Here is a 15,145-nt window from a genome sequence, read left to right on the forward strand (position 1 = left end):
ACAACCTCTACACCTCATAGTAGACAAATTCTGAGCACCCTTTTGATGGTAGCTACAGTCTGGGCCACTGAGGTCATCTCTACAGTTGAAGAGAATTTTGAGTAAATGTAGATGATTCTGACTTACTTGCTTTACTCAAATATACTCTTGGAATGATTTTTGAAACTCTCCTATCTTCTGAAAGTAGATAGGCTTAATGTAGCTCAAATTCCTCTTCCCTGGCTTACTTCATATTTTCTGAGTTCTCAAAGTTTCAGTAAACGAAGTTTTCTTTTCCAGTGAACAAAGTGCTTACAACATAAATAAGGCCTTTTTTTTTTTGTCTTTTGTTGTTGTTATTGTTGTTATTGTTGTTGTTGCTATTTCTTGGGCCGCTCCCGCGGCATATGGAGGTTCCCAGGCTAGGGGTTGAATCGGAGCTGTAGCCACCGGCCTACGCCAGAGCCACAGCAACGCGGGATCCAAGCCGCGTCTACAACCTACACCACAGCTCACGGCAACGCCAGATCCTTAACCCACTGAGCAAGGGCAGGGACCGAACCCGCAACCTCATGGTTCCTAGTCGGATTCGTTAACCACAGCGCCACGACGGGAACTCCCAGGCCTTTTTTTTTAAAGGATGACTTCATTTTAGTAAAACAGAAGCACTAAACCACTATAATCTGATGTATATATAATTTATATACATAATTTATAATCAGATTATATAATCTATATAATCTGAGGTAAATAATCTATATAATCTATAATCTGATGTAGAAACACTATAATCTGATGTATATAATCTATATAATCTATAATCTGATGCCTAGCTCTTTGAAAGTCCATGATCTTCACTGGCATTTGTTGAATGGGGGCTGAATTTGGATTCCATATAACAAACTTGTAAATTCATGTAGCTATAAAGGGAAGTGTTGCCTGATTTAATTCTTTTCTTCTCAAACTAAGATGACTTGTGCTCTCAGCATAAAAACTAGCACAGGAGTTCCCTGGTGGCTTAGTGGTTAAGGACCTGGCATTGTCATTGCTACAGCTCCGATCACTGATGTAGCATGGGTTTGATCCCTGGTCTGGGATGGCTCAGGAATGGCCAAGAAAAAAAAAAAAAAAATCTCACCTTTGGAGTTCCCGTTGTGGTTCAGTGGATTAAGGATCTGACACAGTGTCCATGAGGATGCAGTGTCAATCCCTGGCCTCACTGAGTGGGTTAAAGATCCAGTGTTGCCACAAGCTGTGACACTGGTCACAGATGCGGCTAGGATCCAGTGTTGCTGTGGCTCTGGTGCAGGCTGGAGCTGCAGCTCTGATCCCCCCTCTAGTCTGGGAACTTCCATATGCTAGAGGTGCAGCTGTAAAAAGGGGGGAAAAACATCAGCACATAAATATTTCACTCAACATCAAAGCTACTTAGTTTTCTTTTACCTGTAAAAGACTGAATGCTAGGAAATACATTTTTTTTCCCCCTGGATCTGATGATTCTAGAGTGACTAGCTGTCAGTCTATTCAAAGGATAAGAAACAAGAAGCAGGACATTGAGCTTTAAACTAACCTGTGCTGTATTTGGTCTCTTAAATTCTGGTCTTCATCCATATCTTGGTTTTCATCAGCTACACGCTGACTGATATTTTCATGAGGAGTTTCACTTAAAAATGCTTCAGCTATGATATGGAAATGACTTCATTAGATAATCTGCTCAAGAGTCAAAATTGCAGTGCCACTGCTAAAATGTACTGATTCAAGAAAGCCAAACAGATATGGTCCTACCATTGGTCTGATATTAATTAAAATGCTTAACAAGATGTGGAAAAAGTACAGTTTGGGGATCAGGATTCAAATTTACCTTGGCAATTGGGGAAAATGGGGTGAAGTACAACACTATAGAGAGGAACTATAATTTCAAGCTAAAAGGATCCCCTATGAATTGATTAGGAGGAGATGAGAATTAAAAATGATGGTTCATTATGAATAACAAACTAGGAAACAATTAGAAAATCAACACTATGATGTAAAACTAAGAATGAAATAACAGAATGGCCATAAAATCAACTATGCATGCAAGTTATTTGCCAATAGTTTATTATAATAAGATAAAATAATTTCTTTCTAACTTGATTTTTCCCCATAGAACAGACATAAAAGAGACAAATGGAGTTCCCTTCGTGGTGCAGTGGTTAACGAACCTGACTAGGAACCATGAGGTTGAGGGTTCGATCCCTGGCCTTGCTCAGTGGGTTAAGGATCTGGTGTTGCCGTGAGCTGTGGTGTAGGTCACAGAGGAGGCTCGGATCCTGCGTTGCTGTAGCTCTGGTGTAGGCCGGTGGCTAGCTTCAATTGGACCCCTAGCCTGGGAACTTCCATGTGCTGCGGGAGCAGCCCTAGAAAAGGCAAAAAGACAAAAAAAAAAAAAGAGAGAGACCAAAACCAAAAACAATCTCAACTCCTCTGTCTGAGTCTTATTCAGGATTAATGTACAAAGTCCAGAAACTCACAAATTCAGGATAAATGGAAAATCGTAAAGAGGAAAAGAAAGACTTGACCTGGATTAAAAAGAATTAGAATTAATCAATACAAGAGGACATTGAAGAGTGAGTTAATAGTGTTCAAGAAAATGAAGGACCTTCACAAGATATGACAATCAATTGTTCTCCATCTACATTCACAGTAGAAAAAGAGGAAATTAATTTAGGACACAGAATATGCTTCTAGGTTATTTATAAAACCCAAAGACCACTGACAGTAATGGGTGATTGATGACAACTGTGGGAGTGCATCTCAGGAGATGTCATCATGCACAATCCCATGGCCACTATCTCATGTCTGTCAAGGACTCCAGCACAGGGATCAGCATCCTGTCTCCTCAAACCATACCCAAGCATTGGCCCCTTCCCCTCCTCTCTGCCTCCGGCCCTCACTACCATGGCCACATCCTGGATTCTGGATCCCTTGCAATGGCTCCATCTCTGCTATTTTAGTGACTTACACTCCTTTTATTTGTCTTCCCAGCACTCCTGTATAGCTGATGAACCTCTAAGGCATCATCCAGCCCCCCAAATTCCTATATCCTTTCCCCCAAATTGACCAGCATTATCGTGACTTCACTTTATTTCATGGCAAATCTGAGTTGCATGGTTGAACAGTTCAACTTCTCTCCTTCATCTGACAACTTCAGTTTGTGTCCTTCAGCTACACCAGCCTTAGATGACATTCAAATCTCTTTCTGGGGCTACACTTACACTGTAGACTTCTTTGAAGATAAATACACAATCTTTTGAGTTGTAACCTCACTAACTCTCTGGCTCAAAAATCAGGTGAACTCTTTATATTCACACTTTGCTAAAGTAGAGAGAGACAGAGACACATAGAGAGAGAGAGAGACAGAGAGAGACACACAGAGAGAAAGGATGCTAATAATGATGAGAAATATCCTGTTGCCATGGCACTTTCTTTCAGAGACAAGCTTCTTGAGAGCTATCTCCACTCACACTCCACCTCCTCTCCTCTCATTCACACCTCCTTCCAGTGCAGTCCATGCTTCCCTGTCTCCTACTCCATTGAAACAGCTCTTATTCTGGTTTCCAAAGATGTCAAAGCCAATAGACATGTTTCAGTGCTTATCTTATTTGATATCTCTGTCACATTTACGAGTAATATTTAGCACATAGTTCTTGAATGTTTTTACACATATAGTCAGTCCTCCATCCATGGATTCGACCAAACATGAATTGAAAATACTTGGGGAAAAAATTCCAGAACGTTCCAGAAAGCAAAACTTGATTTTGCCATGTGCTGACAAGTATTTACATGGTATCTACATTGTGTTTGCAACTATTTACGTAACATTTACATTGTATTAGTCATTATAAGCAATCTAGAGATGATTTAAAGCATAAGAGAGGAGGTGCATAGGTTACATACAGACACTACACAATTTCATGTCAGGGACTCGAGCATCCACAGATTTTGGTTCTGCAGGGATCTGGAACTAATCCCCTCTGAAAACTGAGGGATGACTGTTTTACATTGTTTTATATTCACAACAAAACTTGTGAAGTAGGATTGTGATTCTATAACTGGCCCAAATTACATAGTTCATAAACCACAGAGAAAGCATTCGATTCCAGTCAATCTGATTCCAGGCTCTGAACTTCTTTTTAACTGTTAAATTGTTTATTGAACCATAACTGCCAAAAAGAACGCACACATGAATATATAGCTCAGTGGCCTCACCAAATGAATGCAGCATCCAGATCGAGAAACAAACATTACCACCTCATGTTTCTGTTCAGTCACTATACACGACAAAAGTTAGCCAGTAGCCAGGCAGAGCTTGAACTCAAAACCTCTCGGTATCTCTTATCATTTTATGAACACTGCTGTTCCCTCTCAGGCTGACCAATGGCTCAAGGCTCTGGCCAAGAACCAGGCAGCTACTTACTCTTCCATTCTGACAGAGGCTTTTATGCTCCTACATTGACTATTTCCTCTCCTTAGGTCTCCTGGTCTCCTGCCTGCTGACTTTGAGTCTGGTCCATTCCTCTCTACCTAGCTTTGGCTGGACTGATGTTCAGCCTCTGAGCACCCCCCGACTTTGGCTGTAAGATGCTTCCCAGTGATGATGTTCTTTAGGCTTCTTCACAGACCCCAAGCACTGCAGGGCCACATGCTATAGCCAACCCTAGTGACTGGGCTCCCACACCCCAGCCAGACCTCAGGACCCCACTGGTCTGACACCCTTATTTTGAAAATCTGTCCTCCCTTGGTTTATGCGATATTAATCTCCCTGGCTTTCTTCTTTTCTTTCTAGCTGCTGCTTTTAAACACTTCTTCCTTTGCTCTCCCTGTTAATCTGAAGGTTTCTTGGCTGTCATCCTGGATATTTTTTTAAATGTTTTTTTCTTCCTAGATGATTTGTCTTACCTTCGAATCCTTAACTTTAGTGCATGCTTCTCTCCTGACATCTAGGACCATTTATAGAACTGGTCTCTGAACATCATAGCTTAAAAGTCCCATAGGTGCTAGGTACTTCAAGTTCAACATGACCCTAAAGAATTTCCATGTTCTCTAAGTGAATGGTATCATCATTCGAAAAGTTGTGCAACTCCAAAACTTGAAGTCATCCTGTTCTCTCTGTACTAACACATCCCCCAAACCAACAGTTCTATGGTTGTCCCCTCAAATACCACTTGGAGCTGACTCTTCCTACTCACTTCTCTAGCTGTCTTCATGCCTCTGCTGCTTTTCAGATGGTAATAGTCTTAACAACTCATTTCATTGCTTGCAGTCTCACTCCTCCACACTCCAGTTAGAGTGACCACTATGAAGAGTATATCCAAGTGCATTAAATCTCAGCTTTAATAGGATTTAGTGACTTCACACCGCTTTAGGATTAAGTTCAAACACCTCAACCCAGGAAAAGACTCTTCAGCTGATCCCTGCCTGCCCTCCAGGCTCATTTCTGCCACTCCTCCACCCCTGCTGCCTCTCAGTCCTACTGATAATCCTGCTGTTCTCTAGATGGACCATGCTCACTTGCCCAGCCTTGCACATGCATTTCCCTCCACCTTCCTCCTGATCTTCACCTGGTAAATATTTTCCCATGCTGGGCTCACCTACTGTAGCTCATAAATGATGATATTACAATAATCAGCTTATTTTTGTTTCTTCTCCCTCTATATTGTCAACTATGTGAGGATAGGGACTTGCCCTTCATTTCTCTATCATCAGTTCCTGGCATATTATAAATGCTAGATCAATATTTACTAGGGGCACCATTTTAGCTCCCATCACTCTATACCAATGTTATCCAAAAGAACTTTCTGAGATGATGGAAATGTTCTATTTCAGTTCTGTCCAGTATGGTAGCCACCAGACACACACGTACATGAAATGTGGCCAGTGTAACCAAGGAGATGATTTTTTTTTTTTTGGTCTTTTTAGGGCTGCACCCATGGCATATGGAGGTTCCCAGGCTTAGGGGTCCAATAGGAGCTATGGCTGCCAGCCTAGCCAGAGCCACGGCAACACCAGATCCGAGCTGTGTCTGTGACCTATATATACTACAGCTCACAGCAACGCCAGATCCTTAACCCACCGAGCGAGGCCAGGGATCAAACCCACAACCCCACGGTTCCTAGTTGGATTGGTTTCTGCTGGGCCACGATGGGAACTCCCTGAATTTTTAACTTATCAATTCTAAATTGCTTAAATAGCCACATGTGGCTATTGGCTGCTATGTTGGACATAACTCGATTCTGTAATTCCTTGGTTCCTTATCTACAATTTCCACTAAACTCTTTGAAGACAGGATCCATTTCTTTATCATTCTATCACCAGTGCCCATCACAGTGTCTAGCATTTAGCAAGCAGGCAATATATAGTAAGGGAAAGTTTGGATGAACAAGATACCTAGAGGGATACAAGTTTCATCTGTCTAAAAGAGTTTGGGTGGGGTCTTGCTCAAGATGAGGAAAGTAAGTTGGCAAAATGATCTTTCAATGGCCATTCAAGTTTTATATTCTAAGATCTTACCCGTGGAGTTTGGAGTTTGGGGTGTGCCAGACTCCTGGCATGTGGATGCTATCACCAACCCACAAGCTCTCTGAACTCCCTCTTTAGAGTTTTCATGGTGGTTTCATCATGTAGGCATGATTGACTAAATCATTGAGTGCTGGTGAGCAGTCTTCAGCACCTTCCCCTCCCTAGAGATTGCTCCCACCCATGCAGCTTATGAACTTCATTAGGGCGACACACAAAGATGTACTATGTAGCCACAAGAAGCTCCTTCACGCATGTGAGTCTCTAAAAGGGCACCTGTGTGCCAGAGGAGCTGCCAAGTGGATGGAAGGGGTCAGTGAGGTGCCTGTAGTAGGGATGGAATTCTCCACCAACTCTGGGCTGGGCATAGGCTACAGTGCTAAAACTGAGAGAGCCGTGGGCAAACGAGCTATCCTGGATAATTCTTGTTTTCGGAGGGGGCTGTACCTGCAGCACATAGAAGTTCCCAGGCTAGGGGTCGAATCATTACAGCTGCAGCTGCCGGCCTATGCCACAGCCACAGCAATGCTGGATCCTTAACCTGCTGAGCGGGGCCAGGGATCAAACCCGCATCCTTGTGTATATTAGTCGGGTTCATTACCACTGAGCCACAGTAGGAAATCCATGTGCTGGATAATCCTTTGGAAATCCAAAATGGGTTCTTTATTACCCACTGGTAATTGTAAATTGGAATAGTCACCATTTCAGTCAAAGAAAAATGAACAGTTTTGAATTATCAAAAGAATGTTTTAAAAAAGGGACAAAATGTATCCAACTTACCCATGATGTCATTCATGCGATTCAGTGAGGTATTATCTGAAATATCTAATAACATGACAAAATCAAATGCAGAAGGGGGAAGAGGCACTTCTCTGGAAGCTGTAGGATCAACAGCCAACGTGGATATTTGTGACTTCTTTCCCTCCAGTTCTATGAGGTTTCTGTTGAAGCCTGTGAGAGCTTCTTCCAGAAGCTTTGCTTGGTTTAATGTCATTGGAAAGCCATCAAGGATCCAGCCTTTGTATATAGGTATTTGACTAAATTAGGAAAAGCCAAACCATCAACATTTTGATTACAATGAATCTTGCCTTTATCTTTCAATTCCATAGTAACCTCCTTCTGCATGAATTTTACTTTTTTTTATCGTTAAAATTAGGTTTGCTAATGTACCACAATCACTCCCTTGTTCAACTTCCTTCTGTGGGTCCTTGCTATGGTCCAAATCTATTCCAGAAGCCACAACATGGTATTTAAAATGAACTGGCCTGGGAGTCTGGGGTTAATAGATACAAACTATTGCATTTGGAGTGAGTAAGCAATGAGATCCTGCTATATAGCACAAGGAACTGTATCTAGTCACTTATGATGGAACATGATGGAGGATAATGTGAGAAAAAGAATGTGTGAGTCACTTTGCTGTATAGTAGAAATTGAAAGAACACTGTAAACAAACTATAACGGAAAAAAATCATTATACAAAAATAAAATAAAATAAAATGAACTGGCCACAACTTACGTCCCTATAACTTCTTCTCTCTGAAAGTTTTGAACCACCTCACTTTGAACACACCAATCACCTCACTGTTAAAGTGAGTATAAATTGCACTTTCTGTGTTCATAGGCTGTTCTTCTTTGGAGCCTCAATTTCCTCACCTACACAGCAGGATAATGTAACATACATCACAAGGTGCCTGTGAGGATGAACTGAAACGATGCATTTTAAGAACCCAGCACAGAGTTAGCATGTGGTGGATACCCCCTACTAACTTGGAGAGTTCTTCCTACCGCACCCAATTGAGTCATAACAGCCTGATCTGAACTCCTCCAGACCCTCATTTAATTCACCATACAATTGAAAATTCTTATATTTCTTGACTTAGAAAAAATTCAATTAGATTATATGTTGCTGAAGGGCAAGTACCATTTCTTTAGGTTTTGTATTTAGCGCAGCATCCTCTACACAGAATTGGTGCTCCAAGAGTTATGATTTTAGTTCTTTGAATTGGAAAACAACTTTAACTTTGCTCTTCCAAAACCCTTAAATTATGCAAAATTGATATTTTTATTTTTGCATGAAAAGTTATGATTTCATTGCTTTTTCTGTTAGCATGCATATGAAACAATTAGAATCCCCTTTCCAAAGGTTTGTCAGTCTGCTTTGGTGCCTGTACATGACAGTTGGCAAGGAAGGAGTGTGTGTGGGGGGGCGGGCAGAAACTGAAGTTCAGAGAGATTTTTATTACTTGCTCAAAGTCACAAAACTGCAAATGACCCCAATGCCAGTGATCCTTCCACAGTATCAAGCTATCTTCAGGTCACTGTCTCTATTTCTCCCATTAGTCTACAAGGAGCAGCGAAAGCCTGCATTTTGCTTTTATAACTTGTCCAGAGCTTGGTAAAGTATTCTGTACAGAATGGGTTTGTTGCTCTTAGATGGAGAAGAGAGATTTCTCGAGAACTTTGCCAGCTCTGGGGGATCCCCTTCTCCCATCTCTGGTCTCAGCAGCTACTTCAGATGGGGGAGGAGGTCAGGGCCACACTTGCCCAGCTGTAGCATAAAGACACCAGATGACTGGGATTGAGGGGACCTGGGCTTTGGCTCTGGCTATGTCACTAACTAGATACATGACCGGCTTACCTCACTGAGCTGCCATGTGCCTTCCTTTCCTTGTTCAAAAAGGATGCCTTTGGACTAAGTGAAAAGATGGCAAACTGATGACAGTTCTCTATGAGGGCCTCAGGGTCAAAAGGGATGATGGCAGTGGTGGCGGTGGTGGGAGGGGAGAGGGATCCTGAGTGTGGGGTGTAAATGCTCCAACTTCACTGAAACCAAAGCTAAAATCTGCTTTATAGCTGATATTTTTCATGTATGGCTTTCTTTGAATAAGGAGTCCCCCAGCTGGAACATGCTTTACACCAGTTCTGAAAAAGGTTGCAACTATTAGAGTGAGATCCTGCCCAGCTCTGAGGAAAGCATCCCTGTGGCCCAGGTTTTTCGGTGTTGTGTTCAAAGACAATCAGCCCAGGATACATCACAACTGAGAGGCAACTGAAATCTTTAATGAGGTCTCTTAGGAAAACTCTAAAGGGGGGAGTCCATGCCAGACTCACAGTAAACCGTCTCTAAAAGCTCCTCGCCTCACATCTCTCGGTCTGAATGTTTCCCACACAGCACAGCTACCCAATTTCCTCACCTGCCTTAAGCTCTGCAAAACTCTTTCCCAGTAGCCTTGTTGATTCCCTTTTCCATCCTGCTTAGCCTCATTTCTTTAGGACATGGACCAACCTATGCCCTATGGCCTCTTTTAATTTCTCTCTTCTCTGTATAGTAAAAGAGAGCGGAGGAGAATCCTTTATTCGTAGAAAGGAGGAAAGGAGAGGCTACAAAATTACAGCTCATTTAAATTTTTCCTTTACCCTCCGTTGCACATCATCTCTGTGCTCTGCATATATGTTATTCCTTGACTGGGCAAACTTTGCTTTCTCATCACCTTCCTCCCCAGCATTGCCCAGCCTTTGGCTCTCAGGGTGGGGGTGGGGGGGTCACTCCATCTTCCCGAAACACAAAATGAGGAAGCACGCTGGCCTGTGGCCATGCAGTTAGGGTTCTCCTCTCATAATCTGTTCCTTGGCTTTTCCAAGCATGTAATTTCTCCTTGAATTCCTCACAGAGAATAGAAATCAACCTGAATTCACTTCTGGGTGAAGGAAGTCAGGGTTGGTGGAAGGTAAGAAAGTGAGATATGGGTGTGTAAATCACACGCTATCTGTATCTTGCTGTATATTTTTTCAAATAGGTGAGTGAGTGGTATTCACTAGACATTAAAAATAAAAATTACTTCTATATCATTTTTATGCCCCTCTATCTGATAAAGAACCTATTAAACAGATACAAGAAAGAAAAGCCCGATACATACTTAATAGCATTTACCACAATGCTGACTAGCAATGTATCAGATATGCTCTTTCCTTTCTTCAGCAGCTTTTCTGATTTTGCGCCAAGCTGTGCACGCGTAGTGAGCTGTGAAAACAAGCAATGCATAGTAGAGAAAGGCTAATTTAACTATGTACAATTTCCTGGGATAGACCATGATGGAAAATAATATGAAAAAAGGATGTGAATGTGTATATATATATATATATATATATACACACACATATATGTATATATATGAATATATATATATATATATATATATATATACACATATATGTATATATATGACTGAGTCACGTTGCTGTACAGCAGAAATTGGCTCCGTGTAAATCAAATATACTTTAATAAAATATTTTTTAAAAATTAAAAAAATACTTGTAGCCTTTCTGCTATTTTATATTTCAAATGCACAGAGTAAAAATTATAAGTCCCCCTTTATCACTATGTCTAAACCTTCTTCTCTCCCCATAGATCATCGTGTTTGCAGTTTGGTGTATATTCTTCCAAAACCTTTGCCATCTTTAAGCAGTTTTGAGATCTAAAGTATAATATTTTTTTCTTGTTGAAATACATAATAAAAGGAATCAAATATACTTTTATTTATTTACCCTATTTTTAGTTAATAAAATCCCACTTGATTAACCTGACCATTCTATTTGATGACCAAAAAAGTTTCCATCTACACAGTAAAGCAATACTATATTTGGAAATGTTAATTTCCATTAGAAGCAATAGTCTGTCTATTGTTGGAAACATTTTTTCAAGGACTAGTGAAAAATTCTGCAATGTCACCAATAAGTCTAAGGATAAATTCTGGGAAATCTTTAAAGGTAAAGAGATTGTGAAAAGAAGGTCACAAATTAAGGGATAAAGAAAAACACAGAGATATCAATTTGGGATAACTCTAAAATTTTTAAAAGCATGTGTTTACTTTCTTACCTGGCAAAACTGAAAGCAATTTCCACTGCTTCAGATATAAAGACTATTAAGAATACAAAAATATCAAGTAAACACATGATTAGCTAATATTTCACCATCAGATTTATTATAAACCCAAGAGCACACTGCCGCTTCATTTCATTTGAAGATACACCAAAAGTCTATGAATCATAACACAAAAATTAGATTATAGTACTTACTTCAGAAAGACTAGTACTTGCTATAACTTCTTCGGCTTTTGGTGTTTTTTTGGTACCTGGCAATAGGAAAAGTGAGAACATATTCTGGTATTTACAAGCAACAGCCCTGTTAGTATTTGACTGACTACGGTTTTGGACATGTGGGTTATTGGATCCAGCTCTGCCTGAGATTCTCAGAGGACGGAAGTACAAGTGTCAGCAGAGCTTGGCATTTATCTTCATTCCACAACATTAAGGTCCTGGCCATCGTGTGGCTTGGTGTTTTCTACTTCCTTCCTTCCAATATGACTCACTCATTACAAGGTCATTAGAAATACTTGAATACAGCTTGGGTTTTCTTTTCGGAAAACAGGCCAAGATCTCAAGAGCAGTTGCTAAGATGTCAATTCACGACATTTTTACTTTCCTGGATTATCACGTTAGAGGTAATAAACGTGTCTGAAAGTGGAGGATTTCAGAAGACAGAGAGTTTTTGAGTTAAAATTCTAATGGAAAAAAAAGTTCTCAGAGTCCGTTTGTAATTAACTGAACTTTCATTGTAGAATATGTCACAAAATACTTATGATAGTTTAAAAAAATCAATTAAAATTAGCTTGCAAGAAATAACTGAAACAAGGGGCAAGCTATATCTTTTTAAAGATGGGACACTTGACTCCTCTGAGAGAGTTGCCTGTTCATGATAAATGCACACATTGTCTAGTGGTGATGGATAGGAGCAACCAAATTTTATGCTAGACTATAAGGCCAGGTATTGAAAATGGCAAAGCCTTGCTAGCACAAAGAGGAAAGATATTGAAGACTTAAGACTGTTTTCTTTCGGTGGTTCTACCAAGGAGCTGAAGCACTAAAACCCAGATCCTAAGGGAGATAATTTTTGTTGGTTTGGGAAGCTTGGTTGTATTTGCTTTTCCCAAGGCTAGAAACAGACGTACTATCTAAGGGACCACTGTTCTGGTGGGTGGAAGAGACAGACCCACAGCCTCCGTCAGCATAGTGAACACAGCAGCAGCATGCAGAGAGCACCCCGAACTGCATGGGTAAGAAGAAACAATAAACCACTGGCTCCCTACAAGGCCAGGAAGAGTGACGGTGATTTAGCCTGGCTGTTTCTAAAACCACAACAAACCTGAGCAACTACTTGAAGGGATGTGAGTAGATTCCTTTGAAATTCTCATCTCTCGCCCCCAGTTGCAGTTAGGGACGGGTGTGATTATCTTGCTTTCTCTGTCACGTGACCATGTAGACACTGTGTAAACCGTCCCCTCTTTCTTTCCTTGAAAGCTTGGTGCTCACATCCCTGTGCTCTATCTGGCCCTCTTATGTAAATGATGGGTGAGGTGTTTTGATATCTTACTTAGTCTGGCTTCATCTTCTGTTTCTGGTGTTCCTTCAGCTGACAATACATTGTGCAGATTCTTTGGGGAGAAAACACATGTGCACACACACACACACAGAGAAATGTTAAAGTTGCCACATTTTAACAACATTCTTAATTTTATTTCTATAAGTAAGGTAAAAAATAGACTATTTTGTCCAAAACATTAATGATATTAAGAACTCAAAGTGTTCTGCATACGAACAAAATTGGATGATAACTGCACTTGGAGAAACACAAAGTAACCTGTGGTGTAATATGTCTTTCAATGGGCCTTCAGTTTCTACATAAAATACAGCAACTGCTATTTTGAAAAAATAATGGGGGCTGAGAAAGAGGTAGATTTTATGGAAAACCATCTTAGAAAGAACAATCGTAAGGTGTCAGTCTTAGCTATAAGGCATATAAAGAAAAAAAATGTCCATTTTCTATCACCCTAGAGGCAGCCCACAACGAAGACAAATTCTCCCAGTTATTTTCAGAATTCAACGGTAAAATGGCCTTATTTTGCAGCCTATATGAGTGGCCTGGATTTGTTTGTCTGCGAATGTATTCCATTTCAGAGATAGCAGGAGGTGGGGAAAAGAGTACTGATTTTAGAATCTGGGATCCTAATCAAGGTCTAGCCATCGACAAGCTTCCAATCCCAAGCCAATCAGTTCATGCTAAGGATCTCTACGAAGAGGGGTTTGGATCACATCACGATTCTCAAGGTGGGGCCATAGTGTCCCAGTTCCTACTCTAGAATCTTTGTGCAATAATGTAGCCAGACACCACACTCATGGGAATAGGATGCACGTAAACCATACAGAGACCTTCTCCCAGTCATCTGCCCCTAAAACTGAGATGTATGAGTCTGTAACAGAGGTCTGCAAACTACAGTCCACAGACCAAATTGGACAGGTGGCTGTTTTCACATGGTGTTTGGGCATTGTTCCATGGAGCATTGTGAGGACCATGCCAGGCATTCCCCCCACCCTTGGCTCCTGTCTGCTCCTCTTCAGCACCCACCTTGGCTGCTGCCTGGGACTCGTGTCGGGTGGCATCTACATGGTGGGGATGTGCTGTTGGCTACTGCCAGGCTCTCAGTCGTGGAATTCCACTCTGGAAGTCGGTGGCTTGGTGAACTTGTCCTAAACACCCACTCTACCCCTCTCTAACCCCTCATGCTTTAGCCCCCCGCCTCCCTGAGACCCCAGCCTTAACAGCTGGTGGGTCTTTCCTCAGGTGAGGAAAGATCAGCCCACCACCCTGGATGACCCACCCAGGCAAACTGGAGTGTGTGTGTCTGGTGGAGGGGTGGGGATTGGAATTTTCTCTCTTGTTATGTAAGTACCCATATGTAATATCCTTGATGTTGCCTCTGGGCCCATAAAACTTAAAATATTTACTCTCTGGCCCTTCACAGAAAAGTTTACCAACTTCTGGATCTCTTACATGCCATCCAGCTGTCAATCTTTAATACACAAGGTGCAGAAAAGAAAACTGAAATCATACTTGCCTGGCTCCTATCACCAGACTCCTGCCTAACTGGTGAAGCCTTTTCTTCAGCTGCTTTTTGAAGCTGTAGGGCCCCACTGACCTTTTCATTGTTGTGAAATGCCTGGATAGCTTCTTGGACAAGAGTGTCAATAGAAAGTACTTCAATAGGAAAGTCTAAAACACAAAAGACAATTTTCTTAACAGCTTTTCATTTAGGACATTGACATCATTGTCCTGTGCTGGCTTCACCCTTAGAACACTCTCTACTCTCTTTAGGGTCCCTTAAAAATGTCTTTGGAAGCAAGCATTTTCTTTTTCTTTTCTTTTTTTTTTTTTTAACACTGTGGTAAAATTCACCATAAAATGAAGCATTTTAACTATTCTAAGGGACACAATTCAATAATATTTAGGTCATTCACAATTTTGGCCAACCATTACCACTATCTTTTTCCAGGAAAGTTCCATCACCCCAAAGGAAATCTTGTACTTATTAAGAAGTCACTCCCTATTTCTCCAACCCTGATCCTGGCAACAACTAATGTGCTTTCTGTCTGTGGATTTGCCTGTTCTAAATAGTTCATAACCAGACTTCTTTCACTTCACATAATGTTTCCAAAGTTCATCCATGTTGCAGCACATGAGAGAACTTTTCTCCTTTTATGGCTGAATATTGTTGCT

At 41.1% G+C, this 15,145-nt stretch overlaps 1 protein-coding gene across 2 annotated transcripts in view; it reads right to left on the reverse strand.

Annotated features, from left to right (window-relative positions):
- SPEF2 (sperm flagellar 2) overlaps window positions 1–15,145 on the reverse strand; it is a 174,072-nt gene that overhangs the window by 92,414 nt on the left and 66,513 nt on the right. For both annotated transcript variants that reach the window (XM_047767236.1, XM_047767225.1), the window contains exons 12-17: window positions 14,487–14,641; window positions 12,965–13,025; window positions 11,611–11,666; window positions 10,452–10,555; window positions 7,315–7,571; window positions 1,550–1,658 (exon numbers count right to left, since the gene is read on the reverse strand). In XM_047767236.1, coding sequence (XP_047623192.1) covers window positions 1,550–1,658; window positions 7,315–7,571; window positions 10,452–10,555; window positions 11,611–11,666; window positions 12,965–13,025; window positions 14,487–14,641 — 742 coding nt within the window. The remainder of the gene's footprint in view (window positions 1–1,549; window positions 1,659–7,314; window positions 7,572–10,451; window positions 10,556–11,610; window positions 11,667–12,964; window positions 13,026–14,486; window positions 14,642–15,145) is intronic.

Source organism: Phacochoerus africanus, chromosome 1, assembly GCF_016906955.1.
Source record: "Phacochoerus africanus isolate WHEZ1 chromosome 1, ROS_Pafr_v1, whole genome shotgun sequence".
NCBI classification, from domain to species: domain Eukaryota; kingdom Metazoa; phylum Chordata; class Mammalia; order Artiodactyla; family Suidae; genus Phacochoerus; species Phacochoerus africanus.